At 52.9% G+C, this 18,912-nt stretch overlaps 1 protein-coding gene across 4 annotated transcripts in view; it reads right to left on the bottom strand.

The window, feature by feature from the left end:
• EVI5L (ecotropic viral integration site 5 like) overlaps window positions 1-18,912 on the bottom strand; it is a 51,408-nt gene that overhangs the window by 19,158 nt on the left and 13,338 nt on the right. For 2 of the 4 annotated variants that reach the window (XM_029584737.1, XM_029584738.1), the window contains exons 2-14: window positions 16,973-17,043; window positions 15,984-16,219; window positions 15,373-15,562; window positions 15,025-15,249; window positions 14,205-14,279; window positions 9,075-9,200; window positions 7,588-7,731; window positions 6,327-6,416; window positions 5,861-5,958; window positions 5,546-5,606; window positions 4,721-4,774; window positions 3,171-3,203; window positions 1,645-1,785 (exon numbers count right to left, since the gene is read on the bottom strand). In XM_029584737.1, the coding sequence (XP_029440597.1) occupies window positions 1,645-1,785; window positions 3,171-3,203; window positions 4,721-4,774; window positions 5,546-5,606; window positions 5,861-5,958; window positions 6,327-6,416; window positions 7,588-7,731; window positions 9,075-9,200; window positions 14,205-14,279; window positions 15,025-15,249; window positions 15,373-15,562; window positions 15,984-16,165 (1,419 nt within the window). In that variant the 5' untranslated portion in view covers window positions 16,166-16,219; window positions 16,973-17,043. The remainder of the gene's footprint in view (window positions 1-1,644; window positions 1,786-3,170; window positions 3,204-4,720; window positions 4,775-5,545; window positions 5,607-5,860; window positions 5,959-6,326; window positions 6,417-7,587; window positions 7,732-9,074; window positions 9,201-14,204; window positions 14,280-15,024; window positions 15,250-15,372; window positions 15,563-15,983; window positions 16,220-16,972; window positions 17,044-18,912) is intronic. The other 2 variants (XM_029584739.1, XM_029584740.1) reach the window with 2 other exon arrangements.

The raw sequence follows: 18,912 nt of genomic DNA, 5'->3' as shown, positions 1-18,912 counted from the left end.
GCCCCAAGGGCTGCTTTTTCACCCACGTGATATTGCACGGGCAATCCTAGCACAAATTAACATTTATGGTTTTCTGTCTTCGATTTTTTTTCCCTAAAAAGAGATACGCGACCAGGGCGTCCCTTATCCTTCCTCTTATTTGACGTAACCGTCCAGCATCTGGCGTAATTAGGAAGAAACAAGCCGGAGACCGAAAGTTCTTGTCTTTGGGGGGGATCATTCAAAATTTCACTATATGTAGACGATGCTCTGCCGTTTCTGTGCAACACTAAACAAACTGGCCTCCTCGCTGCTAGCATTACTGCCATCAGTATCAGGCCTATTGAACCATGAACCTTCACCGTTAATGCAGCATGCACGGGGAATCAGGAGCACCATGGACCTTCACCGTTAATGCAGTATGCACGGGGAATCAGGAGCACCATGGACCTTCACCGTTAATGCAGTATGCACGGGGAATCAGGAGCACCTTGGACCTTCACCGTTAATGCAGTATGCACGGGGAATCAGGAGCACCATGGACCTTCACCGTTAATGCAGTATGCACGGGGAATCAGGAGCACCATGGACCTTCACCGTTAATGCAGTATGCACGGGGAATCAGGAGCAAAGACAAAATCAGTGCATTGATCTTCAAACTCCCGATCTGATAATTAGCTGCCTACAGAGACTCCCAAAGTCTGTGAACTTCAGCTGCGCATATTTTCTTAATGAAAATCTCCCTTCCCTACAGCGGCAATCAGAATCTCACCGCGCATTGCTTGTGCACTCCTCTCTGTATTCTGCCAGGCAGTTTGGTCCCGAGTGTGAGGCCCACGTAACCGAGCTGCTACACCTGCGTGCCTGCACCTGATCGTGCCCGCAGGCAGATCTTCCCTACTGCCAACACTGGGGATCTCGCCCCCAAGCCTTCCCCCCTTCTCGGCGGTTTGCTTCCCCCCGAGCGTGCAAGACACCTGCAGGTTTCAGGGGGCTAGGGAAGCCCTCCTCCCCCGCTCCCCCAAGGATCTCCTGCATCACGAGAGGCAGCCAAGCTTCGTTCTGCCTAACGTACGCGTATCCTGCAGCCATCACCTGCTCAGATTTGCTTTGGATGTTGCCAACGGCTAACCTCAGCTTAGTGGCTAACCCGTCGTCTTACTTACTCAAATGCCAGGGGCTGCGCAGCTGTACGAATCTGACCCCAAAACACCAGTTTATTTCCTTCCATGCGCCCTTACATAACTGGCTCTGCTACGGTACAGCTACTTCAGTCTTTTCATGACTCTTTCCATCACCCCCCCCCCCGAGGGAAAATCCCTCAAAGGACCCGGCCCAAATTTAGACCCTCTCACCACAGTGTGCGAGGCTGTGGCCGATTCAGACTGGGATGGAAGCAAAGAATCCTCAACACACGAGGCATTCGAGGTCATTACAGGAAATTTTTAGTTTAGAGAGAAATAAATATTCAAACTCGGCACTGGGATTGATGGAGATCAGTGGTGACCTCCTTTGCGGCTTCACGTTCGAGCCTGGCAGCGGAGGCTCCCGTCTCGAGGTGACTGCCACCTCTCTCTCTCTTCCCTTTCCTTCCTGTCTGCTGCTCCCCCCAGGCCGACCCTGGCCTCCCCTCCCTTCCCGGAGGCCCAGCTGTAGCGCCTTTACCTTCTGCTCCTGCAGCTGGCGGATGGTGCTCTGGGCTTTCTGCAGGTTCTCTGTGGCGGAGCTGTGCTGCTGCCTCACCACGGCCAGCTCTCGCTTGATCACGTAGTTCTCTTCGGCCTCCTGGGCTCGAGTGACCTGACCCTGCGGGAAGGAGAGGAACGGGGAAGAGAGAGGGAGAGGGAGGGAGAAAGGCTCATTTCACCTTTCCGAGACAACTCTACTCTTCCGGCGTGCTGAACTGCCGACAAGCACATCCTCCTCCTCCTCTAAAAGGTCAGAACTAATTAAAAAATGCATTTTTATTGCTAAATATGCTCCTGGACGACCGAAGGTAAATCAGCATGCAACAGCAAACGCTCAACTGGGCACGGAGGAATTTGGAGACCGGTGACCTGTATCCTCGGGGGACAAGGACACAGAGCATCTTACATGGGACGGGGCCCGTGGCTGGGACAAGTTAACAGATACCATCTCCCTCCGCCTCCAAATATGCTCTGCCTCTCCGACTTGCTGTAAAGCGCGCTGGGCATGCATGAAGGTTTTTGGAGGGCTAAACCCTCCAACAGAAGGTACTCGCCACTTCATTGCTCCTTCTGTTTCCTGCAAACAGGGATGCAACTGCTAATAAAGCAAACACTGGGGGGGGGGGAAGGGGCCTTATCTTCAAAAGCGCTTCCTTCGTCTTCTGAACATAGGGCTGCGGCAGTCGGACGAGTGGTCTAAAGGCCAAGGCCGTCCCCGTTTCTGGAAGCGCGGAAACGGTGCTGGCAGACGCGTATGGTGCTCGCTAAGAGTGGCGGTGCCCCCGCAACGGAGCTGCGCATCCATCGCTGGCACCCCCGGAATCGTATTTCTTAAATTGGGGGCCCTGCCATTTTTTATTTCTCATGTCTATAGGCCTTCATGACAAAGCGTACACGATTTAAACATTACGGGGCAGGCTGATAAAAATGGAGGGGGGGGGGGGAAAAAAAAGAAAAAAATCCATCACACAGTACAGCGAAATGCATCTTCCAAAACCACTTCCGGTCCTGAGAGAGGGGGGCAGCTCAGTCTAGAGCAGGAGAGGGTGTGAGGCCCTCCCTCCACCCTCACTGCTGAAGGCTGGAGTAAGTAAGTGCACCAACTTCCAGAAGTGACTAACCCTGGGCTACATGCATGCAAGTGTTTAGGACTCGACTCCGGGTGATCTCCAGAGGAGCTGGGACCAGATTAAGGGCTCCAGAGTCCATACTAATCCACAAATAGGGGGGAACATGTTCTCAGTAAAGGATGGATTCTGGCATCTGACAGAGCAACAGCGCGACCCCGGCAGATCTCCCCCTGCTGCAATTACTGAAGGACATAGGACAGTCACAAGGTATCGCTGCAAAAGCAGGGGCAATGCTAGAAGAGGATCCAAGGAGCTGGGTGGCCTTGCAAGCACGTTTCGCTGTACTCTTGGAATCTGATCTACGTGAAGGGCTTTAGACCACTCGTTCATAGAATGGATCAAAGGACGGAAAGACGAAAAGATAGTACAGTACCTGGATTAATCTATCTGCCAAAGCAGCGCTCTCCTATGGGAGACAGGAGGGTAATCCAGAGAGAGAGAGAAAGAGAGAGAGAGGAGGACAAGAACAAGATAATCACCACAGCACTAAAACTACGGCTAGAAGCACAGAGACAGAGCCGAGGACGCATCCAGGAGCCCTAAGGCCAAAGCACCCAGAGCAGTGAGCAGCTTCTCCGTGTCCGCCACAGAGCCACCGAAACCGCAGGGGCAGACGAATGCTCTTACTCTGAGTGCTTTGCACGTCATCCAAACGGGGGATATCTGTGGTTTGCCGTTTCATTTACTACAGCGGCTGCCAGGGCGGCTCGCACAGGGCGAGAAGGAGCAGGACCAAGCTTGGCACTTCCCTCTCCGCCCGCCTTAATCCTCATCTCGGCTCGGTCACGGACTCTGTGTGCGACCTCGAAGGGAGTCCCTTCCTCTCCCCCGCTGTGACCGTGCCAGGTTACTACCCTACAGCTCAGGCTCTCCTCCCTCCACGTTCCTCAACCTCCAGGCAAGTCTGGCAGCTCCTTTAATCCCAAAGGATTTGCACGCCCAGAGGTGGCAGCACCTGGAGCATCGGAAAGCACTTTTTGGATCCAGATGAAAGGTGTTATAAACACACACACACACATTACATTATTACTAACACAAGACAACTCAATCAGAATGCTTTCTTCCCTACATATCATCATGGATTATATTTTAGGTTAACAAATCTTAAATGCGCATCTCAGTTTGAATCTTAGTTTTGGCATCACAGTTGTAGTTCACCTTTTCTACGAGATAGCCAGAAGGGCCACAGCTAGCCATGGCAATGAACATGATTAGTATGGCCGAGAACACAAAACCCCCCTACACGTCTGCTCGAAATAAGACATCAGGCCGACAAATTCAGTCCACTGCAAACTGCTGAAGCTTGGCAGAAGCTGAAATTGCTTACCTGTGACAGGTGTTCTCCGATGACAGCAGAGGACCAAGCCACACCGATGGGTTCTGAGGCTCTGGACCTCCAGGGACAGGTGACCCCCCCCGACCCCCCCCCCCATATCAGGGTGGCGTATTCCTCTGCTGTCATTAGAAAATCGTGTGTACGTGTGGGATCAAGATGACGAGCACAGACCCAGCAGGCCTGCAAATCCAGTCTGCTCTTTTGGTTTAAAAAAAAAAAAGGTTTTTTTAAATAAATTCCTCCTCACCCTCAAAAGAGGTGAATGGAGGAAATCCTTGGGGTCAGCAGCTGCTGCAGAGGTAGTGGTGTGATCTCTCAAACCTCCGAGCCAGAGACAGAAAGGAAAAACGAGCCTCCTTATAAAGCCCAGGACCCTTCAGAACCCGCCCAAACCCCACTGGACCAAAGCAGAAAATGAATTAAAATCGCCCTTCCATTGTTTCTCTTCAGAAACATTCACCCGGGGGGGGGGGGGGGGGGGGGGGGGGAGGGAAGGGCCTCTGGTGAAAACCGGGCGCCCGGCAGTGTTTCAAAGCCAAACTCGAGCAGCGCGTGCGTAGAAGTGGCTCCGTGTTCCTCCCCCTCACCTTCTCCAGCGTCTCGATGCGCTGCTTCAGCAGACGGTTCTCCGTGCGCAGCCTCTGTGGGTAACGAGGAGAGCTGGGTGAGCAGAGCAGGGCCGAGGCTGCCCCCTGGTGGAAGCCAAGCGCAGTCACCAGCCGACCTCGGCGTGATTAAACGTCTGTCGCGCAGGCCACTGCTGGCGAGCGCGCTCCGAGCCGCCACGACGCGCCCGGGCTGGCAATACAAAGGCGTTCGGCTTTCAGGCAGAGGGGGGGGGAGCGGTTGTTCGGACCTGCCACGGCGTGTCGACGTGATACGGACGTGAAGCAGCTGCTGCCGTTTAGTGGAGGGAGGGGAGGTTGAGAGAAACTGGGGCAAGCAAGGCATTCAGGGAGGGGCGAGGGCAGGGGAGGTGCAAGCAGATCTTTCGTGAGCATGAAAGGATATATGGGGGATAGTTGTGGGTGCCACGTGGTGGGACACCAAAGCTCTGAATGTGGATATGAGGGAGACATTTAAATACCTGCACGGTATCAATGCTCAGGGTGAAAGGAGGAATCTAAGGAAGTATTTCTTTACAGAGAGGGTGGGGCTGGATGCACGAGGTGGCGGAGACAGGGCCAGTATCGGGATGAGCACGGAGCCATGTCTGAGGGAGAGCATGTGTGGCCGGAGGAATGGATGGGCCAGGTGGTCTTTTATCTTGTCCTAGGTTTCTATGCCAAGGACACACGGTAGGACAAGCGCCGGCATGAGGGACGCCGAGAGGCAGCGTGCACGGCAGTCACAGAACACAGGGAGGGAGCTTCGCACGAGCGATGCGCCAGCCAGCGCGGCCCCTTTCATACCTTGATCTCAATCTGCTCCTCCATTTCTTTGTTCTTCAGGGTGGCGTACTCCTTCTCCAACCTTCAAATGCAAAAATAAAAAAAGAAGCCAGTCTGGAAAAAGGCCGAAAACCACCCAGCAGAGACGTGAAAGGCGTCTGTTCAGCATCTCTCTGCGCCAATCAAGGCGGCACTTAGAAAAACGGCTCGGTGGAAGCTGAAGTTACCGCCCCACCCCTACGTAACCGAACTCTCTTTTGGCAGGATTTCCCTCCCCACGACGATCCGGAGCCGCGCGCGCCACCTCAAGTCCCCTAAAGCCAGGAGGACGCTTACCGCTTCATCTTTTTGGGGTTGTACTTGACCTGGTAGGCCTTCAGGATGAGTTTGTCGGGGCAGCTGTCGAACTGGTTGGGGATCACCTTCTGGAAGTACTGTGGAGGTGAGGAGCAGTGGCAGGCATCAGAGGACTCGCTCACAGCCAGCGTCGGCCTTCACCCTAAGCTGACACGGCAGATAGGCAGGATAGGGGGGGGGATTTGGGGGTGCTGGAGCGAAAGAAAACGCCTGCAGTGGCAGAAACTGCTTCTGGCACCCAAATCTGCTGGCAAACGTGTCACAGAGATTTGATCTACAGTGAAGGCTGCCGACACAGGGAGCTTCCTCCCACCGCGCCAACCTGAAGCAGGGTCAGAGCCCGGAGGGGGAACCCATCGCGCACCATTGTGCACATAAAAGCATCGTCAGGTTCTGAACCGATAACACACGGAGCCTCAATCGCAAAGGCAAGCAGAGCTCTGACCTGGGACATGCCCTCCATGTCCAGCTGCATCAGCTCCGTCTGATTGAACTGCAGAAGGGCCATCCCCACTCGGAAAACGATCTCCAGCCCCTGAAACGATGAAGAGAGGCTAGCAAAGACATTACACCAACACAGAGGATTATTCTTCTGTCTAGGGCCGGCGATTCTCTTGGGTTTCACCTGGCGCTCAATCAACGGCTGAAGGAGTATGGGGGGGTAGGTGTCTAGAGGTGCCATGCCTGGGGATGGATCTTCGGCCCTAGAGAGTGGAACAGGTCAAGTCGGAAGTTACCTACCATCCTGTGGAGATAAGCATACAAACATCCAACAACCAGCCCCCTCGTCTTCTCCAAGCTTTGCAATGATCTAAACAGATACCACAACTAGTAAGGCTGTTGTCTGAAAACCTTCCTTTCTATACAGCAGGACTGTAACGGCCACAACCAGCCAGCTGGCACTGATCCAGTTCATTTCTAGGGAGCTATAACCTGATGGTACCAACCTGGATACCCCCCAAGATTGCAGTATTACTAGGTTATGTTCCCATCACCGCTCCTCTTGCCTCCCTCTGTTCTCGAGGGACTGAGGGGTGAGTTGTGTGCAATACTGCAACCTCCCAACCCTGCTCCTACCACTGTCCTCTGTGCCCGCTCCATGGTACTGGCTTCCAAACCAGAGGAAAATTAACCACCAGCCATAAAGCACAGAGAAACAGGAGATAGCGCCAAAAAAAAAACCTTTCAAAAAATAATTAAACCACGACATCTTACAAAAAGGGCCACACATTTATATCATCACGTCATAAACAAACACCCACAATATAGCCATACGGCGCCTGAAATAAAACAGCACATTCCCCGAAAAACTAATAACCAAGCCAAGAAATAACAAATGTAAAGCCCCCATCCGCTGTTGGGCAGTTCATCGTTTTATGTAAACCGGAGTGATTTGTAATTCCCACAAGAACTTCGGTATATAAAAATTAAAAATAAATAAATAAATGATATAAAGTGATAATAGCGGCTCATTTTATCCTCCTCTGCTGGCAGATTATTTCAGGTATCGGGTTTCCTCTGCACCTTCAGCTTCACAGCACGACCCCCTTTGTCTAGGAATTTCTTTCCAGGGAAAAACGTCCCCGTCTTGGGCATCATGGAAGCCCGTCCAACCTCTGCATGCTTCTTTTCCATCCCACCTCATGTTCTGTGACCTACGCAAGGGCAACCCTGCCTGCCCCCTTTCACCATGTCAGAGCTTTTACCTCGTAGATGAAGATGTCAAAGACCCTGGTGGCCACGGGCAGAGGGAAGGTGGTGAGGAAGAGCGTGAGGAACCAGGAAGAGGCGTACATGGACGTGTGGAAACTCTGAGACCGAAAGTGGATGTTCAGCTCCGGCAACTGGTCCTGGGAGAGGGGGACAGGGAGGAAGAGGAAGAGAAAGAGCGAAGACGACAACAAGGAACATGTGTATCAGAACATGCCACCGAGACTTTTTTTTTTTTTTGTTTGAGAGGTATTCCAAGCCATCAGAAACATGCAAATTACTGGCATCAGTAGCACGGGATCTATCTAATGTTTGGGTACTTGCCAGGTTCTTGTGGCCTGGATTGGCCACTGTTGGAAACAGGATGCTGGGCTTGATGGACCCTTGGTCTGACCCAGCATGGCAATGTCTTATCTTATCCCAGAGCCCCTCTGCACTACCAAGCAAGAGAGTCCGTGGCCAAGGTTGGCAGTTCTTCTGACATGGAACAATACGCCTCTGGGGAGAGGGTCCCCAGTCAAATGCTGCCTGGACAGCATTAGAAACACAGAGAGGTTACAGGGGGACACTGCAATACCTGCCTACAGCAAAAAAAAAATAAAAGGTGGAAAAACCCGAAGACCAAGCAGGATAGATTCCCGATGAGCGCCACAAAGGACTTTGTAAGGGAGAGAGGCTGCACATGATGGATCCCTGAAAAGAGGGAGCGGGACGGACTGTGCACGTTGGCTCCCCGGTGAGACCCCAATGAGTATAAGCAATACAGGGAGGCTCTCAAGCCCAATGTGAGGCATTTAAAGCTGCATGCGGGACTCTATTCTTTGCCCATACCAAAACATAACAAGTATCACTTAAATTAAAATTAGCCAGCCTGCAGATTATGGAGACGATGAAAGCGCGACCACTCCCTCTCACACACTTTCAGACTAGCTCCCATAAAGCCAGGTCCATCGAGCCCAGCATCCTGTCTCACAAGTACTCAACAGATCCCGTAACGGAGATCAGATTCCTTCTGCTCACTCCCAGGGCACAAGCAAGGGCTTTCCCCAAGTCTACTTGGCTATTAACGGTTGAGGGACTTTTCCTCCGGCAACTTGTTTAAACCCCCAAAACCACTCCCCCGAAACATAACCATAACCTCCGCAATCTGTTAATGCAACTTGCGTTGTGTTGAAGCCCTAGGGTTGGCCTTGGCCCCAAGGATCAACAAATTAAACCAAAGCAGGGCAACCTAAAGACAATACACATGTGTGTGTCAGGACACCAAGACAGGGGGTGCAGTGTGTATTAAAACACAAAGATATCAGCAAGGATATTTTGGGGTATTTTAAGGGACATCACCACAGGGCCACACTGGCAAAGATGCCAGAATGACATTACATGGATCATTCAGATGATCAAGTACGCGTTCAAAAAACCCTAACCTCGAATAGCAGAATACTGTCTTCCAGCACCCCCGAGTCCTACCTGCTACCGCCCTTACCTGCAGCATGTACTCAAACTGGTAGATGCAGAGGCCCAGCTCTGCCATGCTTGGTTTGAAGAGCTCCCGCAGGCGGTACTCTTGCATCAGGCGCACAAATACACAGAAGGCCTCCTCCTCTGGCATCTGGAGAGGGATCGGAAACATTGAAGGTCATTTGGCACATCCCAACTGGAAGAGAGACCAAGCGCAGCCTCACACTACACTTTTAATAATGCTGGAGAGGGATGCCGCTAGAAAACCAGAACGCTTTAGATCAAGTCCTTGAAATACGCATGCAGCAAAGGTCTGACACCACATCGATAACTGCACCATCTAGAGTCTTTACTCAAGACAATGAAGAAGCCAGGAAGTGCAGTTACAGTATGGAGCTAAGAATCGGTTACAAAAGGAAAATTGGTTCTTACCTGCTAAGTTTCATTCCTGTAATACCACAGATCAGACCAGACAAGTGGGTTTTGCCTCCCTACCAGCAGAAACAAAAAACCGTGAGGCACTGCTACATGACAGAGAGCGCCACCTGCAGTCCCCTAGTATTGACCTCTACTCAAGCCAAGATGTAACTCCAAAACCACTTTCTCGGGCTATCAGGGAAAACGATAGGGTTGGAAACCCCCAAAATCTGGAGCCCACAACACTCCCAAAAATTATATCTGAAAAACCCAAACCATGATCAACAACTGCCCAAATACCCTGAAAGGCAAACCAACTTGAACCACCAGTTGGCAAAAACCAAAAGACTTTCGGCAGTGACAGGATGGGTCTCTGGACTGATCTGTGGTATTACAGGAACGAAAATTAGCAGGCAAGAACCAATTTTCCTTTCCTGAGCATACCCAGATCAGTCCAGACAAGTGGGATGTACCAAAGCCACCCTACACTGGGCGGGAACCCGAAAGTGCCACACGCAGAACACTCGCACCAAAAAACGCTTCTTCCTGCGCCCTCACATCCATGCGAAAAGGTCTGGTGAAAGTATGCAGCGAGGACCACACCACAGCCCTACAAATCTCCTGAGGCGACAGCAACTGGCATTCTGCCCAGGAAGTGGCTAGCGATCTCGTGGAGTGCTCCTTCAGCCCCGCTGGAACTTGACGGCCTTTACAGATATAGGCCGTGCAAATAGCCGCTTTCAGCCAATGGGAAATGGTAGCCTTAGAGGCCTTCTCTCCCTTCTTTCTGCCCCCATACAGGACAAAAAGATGATCAGAGCGCCGGAACTATTCGACAGCTCCAGATAACGCAACAAAGTTCTCCTCACATCCAAAAGATGCAGTTCCCTGCCCCTAGGGGAATTCTTAGAGCACTCCAGAAAAGCCAGCAGGTCTACAGACTGATCAACATGAAAAAAAGAACACCACCTTAGACCAAAAGGAGAGGACCTTTCGCAAGGAAACCCCATCATGAGAAATCTGCAGAAAGGGATTCTTGCAAGACAGAGCCTGTAACGCCAAAACCTGTCTGGCTGAATAGAAGGCCACCAGGAACACTGCCTTCAGAGTCACTCTCCTCAAAGGCTCAAATGTAGCCCCACACAAACCTCGCAAGACCAAATTAAGGTTCCAAACTGAGCATAACTTCCGGACCGTAAGTCGCAAATGCTTGACCTCTTAAGAAACGAACCATGTCTGGACGCAAGGCCAAGAACCTCCCTCATCATTTGACCCTAAGAGAGCCCAAAGCTGACACCTGAATGCGAATGGAACTATAGGCAAGACCCTTAGACAAGCCCTGTTCTACAAATTCCGAGATGAGAGGAACCTCCACTAACAGGGGAAGCACCCGTCTCCGAAGTCACCAAGACTCAAACGCCCTCCAGACCTGAATATACGCCAAAGTGGCAGGTCGATGAGCTTGGAGAAACGTGGAGATAACCTTTTCCGAATAACCTTCCAGGCACAGCCGCCACCTCTCGAAAGCCAAGCTGCAAGACAAAAGTGATCCTCTCAATCCGAAAATAAGGGCCCCTGATGCAGCAACTTTGGTAGATGAGCCAGCCAAAGGGATCCAACCACTGCCAGATGCACCAGAATGGCAAACCATGGACACTGTGGCCACTCGGGTGCTACCAACACCCCGGAACCGGGAAGCCCCTCTATACGTCTCAGAATTCAACTGACCAGAGGATCCCCAATGGCCAAGGGCACACTAGAGCATCCAGGCCCACCAAACAGACCTCTCTTCTGCGACTGAGAAACCTCTATGTCTTTGCGTTGAACCGTGTTACCATAGAAACACCCCACCAGGCACAAATGCGGTTCCAAGCCTCGTGGGACAACTTCCATTCCCCTGGGTCCAATTGCCGTCTCTTACGACCACTAGCACCCAATGGTCCGAGGTAATCCTGGTCCACTCCACAAAAAAGCTGGACAAACTGCCCCCTACGGCTTCTATGCAGGAGTGGGACACCCTGGCTTCCTTGTCGTGACTTTCCACCACTGGCCCCTTGACCGGTACCATCCCTGGAGCTTCTATGGCCTCCACGAAAGGACTGCTGGCAGTTGCCTGTCGGCTTCGCAGATGGGTTTGAGGTGGTCCTACCAGACCAAAATCTCCTCGAATTCCTGAACCGGTTTCGAAGTGGGAACACCTTCTTACTAGCAGCCTGTTTCCCTCAGATTCCCCCAACGTCTTCATCAGCTGATCCAAATCCTCTCCAAAGAGAAGCATCCCTCTGAAAGGGAGATTACGCAGCTGAGCCTTTGACCACATGTCCACTGACCAATTGCGCAGCCACAAAAGCCTGCGGGCCGCCACCGCCGAGACCATACTCCTGGCTGATGTGTTCTATGATTTGGTTTGCACATCAGTTACTTAAGCCACCCCAGCCTCTAAACGAGCCGACTGCAGGGCACCATCTCCTGTCGAAGCTGGATCCTGTGCTTTCTGCACCCCACCCAGACAGGCCCTCTGCATTAAGCTGGCACAAACGATGGCCCAAAGACTCAGCACGGGGACCTCAAACATCCGCTTTAGGTGAATCTCCAGCTTGCGGTCCTGCACATCCTTCAAAATGGCAGCCCCCACCACCAGGATGGTCGTCTTAAGTGACTGCCAACACCGCAGCTTCCACCTTCGGTACCCGCAGTATCTCCAAGGTTTCCTCCATCGGGGATATAACTTCCCAACTTCCTGATCTTCTTAGGTAAGGAAAGGCACCCGGGGGGGCTACTCAGCCCATCCAGTATCAGACTCATCCCCTCGCTATCAGACTCCTCCTGAGTCACTTTAACCCCCAATTCCTCCAAGACCTGGGGAATAAGAGGGCATAAGTCCACTTTCTTAAATAAATGGACAACTCAAGGATCATCCCCCTCCGATATTTCATCTGGATCCAGGTCGTCATTAGATACATCCGGGTCCACACCCAGTGCCACAGTCATGTCAGAATCTGGAACCACCCCCTGGTGGTCCAAAGGGACATCCTACTGATCATCCATGGAGTCCTCCCCATTCTGGAGTCCACCGCCGACTCCGCCCGAAGCAGTCCCAGATGATGCAGTAGGTTCCCAGACCCACCTGTGATGCGGATAGGGAAGACCAGACTCTCTCCCACTTCCCCTTTGCCCCCTTCCTTGCTAGGAAGGCTTTATGCATCAAAGGATACCTTTTGGCGAAAATACTCGGGGCCATCCGTCCCTGCTCCAGGCTGTCATCGGGAGAAAACAGGGGAGGGGGGGTGGAATCTCTAGGTTCCCTAGTTAAAAAGGACTCCTGCCCACAGCCGTCCGTGGATCCAGCTGCCTCGCGGGGCCCCCCCAATCCCGAAGGGTGGGCAATCCACTTCCCCCAGTGCGCCCCCACTGAGGAACTCTACTCTTCTGAAACACAACCAGAACAGAGGAAGCGAGAATTCAAGCGTGTAGACCCCAGCCCACACGCACGGCACACTTCTCTGCATGATTCAGGTGCCATACCGCGTGCTCCCGCACCTACGGCTGCACCGATAGCCGTCCTTAATCGTCGCTCTGGCGTGCACCTTTTTTTTTTCTTCTAAACCACCTGTGCCATTTCCTACAGTGCGGAAAAATCAGTTGGGCACTGGTGGAAAAGACCGGTGCTCTCTGGCCTCAGCACGGCCCCCCGAGACGCGCGGGAAAACAAACATGGCCGCACCAACCGCTGCTGCTCCTCCTGCGCTACAGGCCTGGCCGCTAATGCTGCTCTCCCTGGGACTCCCAGGACACATGCGGACCAGCACAGTAATTACCTTCTGTCTGCCAAGGCCTGCAGTGCTCACTGCCTCATGGCCGTACCTTCCACCCCCCCAGCAACCAGCTGCTTGCCTTTCTGCTCCTTTCTTTGTCTTTAACTTTAAATTCACAGATACAAAGGCAAAAAAACCACACACAGGGGTCCTTCCCTGATTCCGGGGCCTCGGAGGCCCTGAGGGAACCAGTCCCCCTAGCTTTCAGGGCCCCCGCCACGATGCAGGCGAGCACAAGACAGGGGTTCCCAAACCCCTGGATACCCAGCTCAACTTGAGGGATGGTCCTAACACCTCAGGGAGCTGCCTCCGAAATTCTCCTACTTCAATTTCTCTCTTTCTTAATCTCAGACTGCAGGGTTGCACCTCTCCCATCTGCTGGGGTCAGAGAAATACTGAGGGACTGCAGGTGCCACTCTCTGTTATGTAGCAGCGCCTCAAAGCTTTGTTTTCTGCTGGTCGGGAGGCAAAGCCCCACTTGTCTGGACTGATCTGGGTATGTTCAGGAATTCCAGCTCTCGCTTCATGGCCAAGCCTTCATGTCACCTCGGACAAATCACTGCTAAACCTGGCTCTGCCGCCGAATCTCTGAGCAAGCCACAAACTTATTAATGCATCCAGCAGCACTCGGGGGGGGGGGGGGGGGGGGGGGGGGGGGGGGGGGTGTTTAATATGCCAAAGCAAAACGTTGAGATGCAGGGGGCCAAGCACACCAAAGACGACTCCAGCAAAACGCAGAGCGCGCAGGGGCTGGGAATACCAGAGGAGACGCCAACAAAATGCAGAGGGGGATGGGGGTAAAAGTGCAGGTTACAGCACATAAGCCTGTCTCACCTCAACTAACACGACTCTCTACGCACCGTGAAGCGCGCGGCTCCCTCCACCCGCCATGACGCACGGGGGCTCCCAGAGCCGGCACGAACCTGCATGAGTAGCAGTCCCACAATGAAGGCACTGCCCTGGCAGTACCCAACCTCCCGGTCCACTAGAGAGTAAGCCTGCAAAAGAAAGAAGGGCTTAGCTGAAGACAAGACACAGATTCTTTATTTTAAAGTTTTTATCTCTACTTTAGTAAGAGAGTTCCTGGCTCCAGTCTCAGAAGGACCCGTGGGGGTACACACCTGCCACCAACAGCCCTGGGGTGTCAGCTCCCCTCCGCAGCGTCTCACTGACTCCCTTACCTCCCTCGTTATTTTCAGTCGCCCCCTGCCAAGCCATTCACCAATTGTCCAGGTTAAAAAAAACAAAAGACAGACAGAGTTTCTGTTCATAGCTTTTGCCTAACTACAAGCGGAGAGACGTGTCATAAAACTACTCCTTAACAAGATGAAAATTTCAACTTCTCCCCAACTCTGCTTGTTCAGAGACCCATCCTCCAAATCTGGAAGCCAGCCCCTTCCCTCCATCGACTGACAACTGGCGCTTGCTGCTATGGATTTTAAAATTACCGAGTGTCCCCCGTAACTTAGCGGCTGAGAACAGCGATGCTTTACCGCTGCAGTATCACAGAAGGGCGCCAGGGGAGGGCAGAGGGCAGAAAGCCTTTTCTGCCATCTTTTATCCTGAATAATCCTGCCCACTTCTCCCAGCACCGCCGGCTGCTTTCAGATAAAGACAGGACGGGAGGGTGAGCAATGCTTGCAAAGGGCTCCGCTTCCAGCGATTTGAGGCTAAGGGGGGCAGGAAAGCAGCTCGTCAAGTGAAGACTGGGCCTAGAAAGAGGGAAGACCGAGGAGGACCCACCTTCATGACGTTGAAGAGGACCTCCTGGCCCAGGCTGTCCTGCCCCTTGAAGAACTCGTGCTCGGGGTAGGTGCGGGCGATGTCCCTCCGGATCAGTTTCTCGCAGGGAGAGGACATCTTCAGCAGCTCCGAGTACTGGTTCTTGACCGGCATGTCCGTGGCACTGCAGAGCAGCTGCCACACGATGGCTCGGAAGTGGTGCGGGATCCCTTTCCGGATCAGTTCCTGAGAGGAGGAGGAGGAGAAAACACAAGGGACTCTGGGCCAGTGTGATCGCCTGAGGGAAAGCCCTGGGGCATGTGCGTGCGTGTGTGTGCGGGAACAGCATGGGCCTCCCCCCCCCCTCACCTTCAGCAGCTTCTCCTTCTTCTTCCTCCACTCATCCCACTCGTTCACGATTCTCCCCCACAGGATCCAGGTGTCCTCCTCCAGGTGGCTCAGGTTGGAGGAGGCAGAGGAGCTGGAGACCAGCGAGGAGCCGCTATTCCGGCGAGAACCGTTCATCGATCGCATTGACTTGGAGTCGGCTTCCAGCAGCCTACGGAGACAGCGTGTGTGAGAGTCCCGGGGGAGGGAGCGGAATTACACTCGCACCTGTCTCCCAAACGCAAACACAACCAGCAGGAACACAGTGAAAGGCAATGACTGAAAATACACCTGGCAAGGTGAGCCCGGCTGCTCTTAGGAAGCCAGAAGGAAATCTGTTCACCTACACAGCTCCTTTGCCCCCTGACCGTGTGAAGAATGAACTCGGGTGGTCTTGGAAAGCTCACACAGAATCACAATTCTTACATTGGTCAGACACAAAACAAACAAAACGGGCTGAAGAAGAGATTCCTCCAGGACCAACCGTGACAATTCCAGGCCCTTCCATTACAAAACACAGCAATCAGCAGTGCTTGAGCGCGAGAAGCACTGCTCGGCCGCTTTAGGGCGAACCCTCTGAAGCCGAGGCTCACCTGTTCTGCTCCTCCAGCTTGGCCAGCAGCTCCAGCTCGTCTGGGCTCAGGTTCTCGGAGTCTGAAGGGGAGCAGGCCGGCGCGGAGGCGATGGACGAGAGGGCCTCGTGGGAGGAGGAGTCGTCGGGACTGGCTGCGGGGCTTGCCATCTCTGGAAGGCTCAGGGCCACCTGGGCGTTCATCTGGGCAAAGAAGCAGGTGCCGGGTATTCAACGACCAGAGCCGCGTCCTGTCCCCTGTAAGGCAGTGCAGGAAGAAAGAGAGCGGGCCAACACCGGGGAGCTGGTCAGGCTCCGTTTCTCCACACCCTTGGGAAGCCACTTAACCTCCCCCCTGGTGCTCTGTGGGACAGGAGCAGAGTAACCACGTGGTTTCCCCTGTATGGCCCCACAGAAAGAGTCAATATTTATGCTCGAGCCGGGAAACCTCTTTCATCAGCCGGCATGCCCCCCCTTATTCTGCCCCCTGGCTATGCGGGCTGCAGCTCACAGGGGGAAACACAACGTTTGCTGCTCATTCAATGCTTTTCAAACCCATCTCATTGCAGGTGGTGCCAGAGGACTCCAATCCTCAACGGGCGACGTGGGTACGTTTTCAATAGTGGGCATCACATGGCCGATCTCAAACCCAGCAATGCCTTTGATTTTAACTGAGACAGCTCAGCTTACTTCTCTACCTGTACTGAACAGGCTTTACCAAGTTTTATTTTATTTCTAATAAACTTCAAAGGAAGAGAGAAAAGAAAGGGGGGGGGGGGGGTAACAGAGCCCACTTCTTATCAAAAAAATGATAGCATTTTAGAATGAACCAAAAAATGCACAGTGGTCTCCGGCTGAGCGAGTGATGGCGCTGGCCACGGAGCAGTCCAGTAATGAGTGTGGCTTAGGCGGAACTGGAAGGGACGACCCAGGGGCATAAAGACATCGGAATCTGTAGCTGTGTGCCAGTCTGCTAAGCCAGGCAGGCTCCCTCTTCTTTCTACCCCTTACCTCTCAGGACTCGGGACGGTGCTGGGACAGCTTCCCGCTAGGCGATCCTACGCCATCTTCTGCAGCGAGTTCTGCGTGGGGAGGCAAAAAAAAAAAAAGATACAGGTGAGCCGTCTGCGAGAAAGAACTGCGGCTCCTCTCCCGACAGCGCCTTTTTACCGGGGTTATGCCGATACGCTCCGTCAAAGACCCATGCACTTAACATCCAGAAAACTCAGGAGCTACGGGCTGCAGCAAAGCTACGCAAACCGAGACGCAGTCCGCACAAGCAAGGCTGCAGGCGGTTCTGCTGACTCTCAAAGGCACGGGTCTGCTTTCACGGTTTTCTAAGATCTTGTCAATAATAAAAAACCAGCACCTCCTGCCCACGCTGGCAGTTAGCAATCCTGCAGCAGCCCGAGCGAGCGGGAGAAGGGAATTGGAGTTTCACTCGCCTCCATCACATTTCTATGGGCAACCATCGCCCTCTGCCTCTGGCACCCAATTGGGGAGGGGGGGGGGGGGGAGCTCGGTAATGTCCTCCTGTTTCTTTGGGTTTCCAGCTCAGTCGGCATCGACTCCTGCTGGCGTCAAGTCACAAAGTGAACAGTGACTTCGACTGATGCAAATTCCACCCTGCCTGCCCCCGAGTATCCCACGCTGCCTAGGTTAATGCTATTCAGTCACCGCCTTCGCTCTGGGGGGGGCATAGTCAGAATTTCAAGACTTGTCATGCCAATGCACACTCCCTCCCTCCCCCGACAGGGACTCTCCTCCGTGCTAAGGAAGACATTCACCTTCCCCCTTCATCCAGAAGCCTGAAAGGCTACCACTTTAGCAGAGGCAAAAGTTTAAAATGTCCCGCCTTCCTGGCTACAGAGCGCGTTGCTTTTTTCTCCAAAGTTCAGAATTTTTGCAATTATAGGCTGGGAAGTGGGGAGTCCTGGGCCGAGGGATGATATTAGAACATTTTGGGATGTCCTGGTCCATCCAACAGCCATCTGAGCAATTTTTATTTATTTTTTTTAATCTAAAAGCTTCACCGCGGAGCCTCTGGATCCTTCTAGGATTCCTTCTATGCCTGGGAGATATCATCCCCCCCCCCCCCCCCCCATCCCCGGCTCTCCAGATCAAACTCAGCCCAGGAATCAAATCCAAGTCCTCCACCAGCCTTGTGACCCCACCCAACAGATCTGCAGTTCAAGATATTCTCCTGAGAGGAATCTGCACATTTGCTCTAAATAACCGGGCGAATCGACGCAGTCTGTGGAGTAGGAAAACCAGATCTGCTAGAAGGTTCTGGATAAGCACTACTTTGTAGCGTGGTGACAAAATGACCCCTACTGAACGGAAGATGGCGACAAGGATTATTATACCTGGAGAGAGCAGCGGGTGTACATTGTGCTGCAAACCCAGTGACCCTCTCCCCCTCTGGTGGCTTTCTTGGGATGAAACGTTTTCACTGGGCCACTATGCCACGTCTCTGCCATAAAAATAACCATTACTAATAATGAGGCCTTGGCATGCTGTGGGTATCGCACTGCCCCAGTAGGGAGGACCTCCAGTCTACATGAAGGGGGCTTCCCTTGTTCGTCAGTCTCCAAGAAAGGAAGCACATTCTAACAATTAAAAAGGCCGAGGTTAATGAGTGATAGCCTTCAGGTTAACAATAATCAAGTGCTCTGTTTTTAAGCACTGGAAAAGCCTAACATAATATCAGACCTGCCAGAAAGATCCTCCACTTTATATTCAAACTCTAAAGGAAGAGGAAGGGATACCTTGGGAGCTCACAATACAAGAAATCATGACCCTAGGGCTTTCCGTCCAGGTCCCTGCTACTCAAAGAGGCCCAACAGCTCAACCCAACTGTATTCACATGAGACTCACCTCTATCCCCCCCCCGAAGGTATTGTCCCAAGAGCCCTACATTCAGCAGGTTTGCTAATCAAGCAGCTGTCAGA

Source organism: Rhinatrema bivittatum, chromosome 19, assembly GCF_901001135.1.
Source record: "Rhinatrema bivittatum chromosome 19, aRhiBiv1.1, whole genome shotgun sequence".
NCBI classification, from domain to species: domain Eukaryota; kingdom Metazoa; phylum Chordata; class Amphibia; order Gymnophiona; family Rhinatrematidae; genus Rhinatrema; species Rhinatrema bivittatum.
This window is presented reverse-complemented; position numbering and strand designations above follow the sequence as displayed.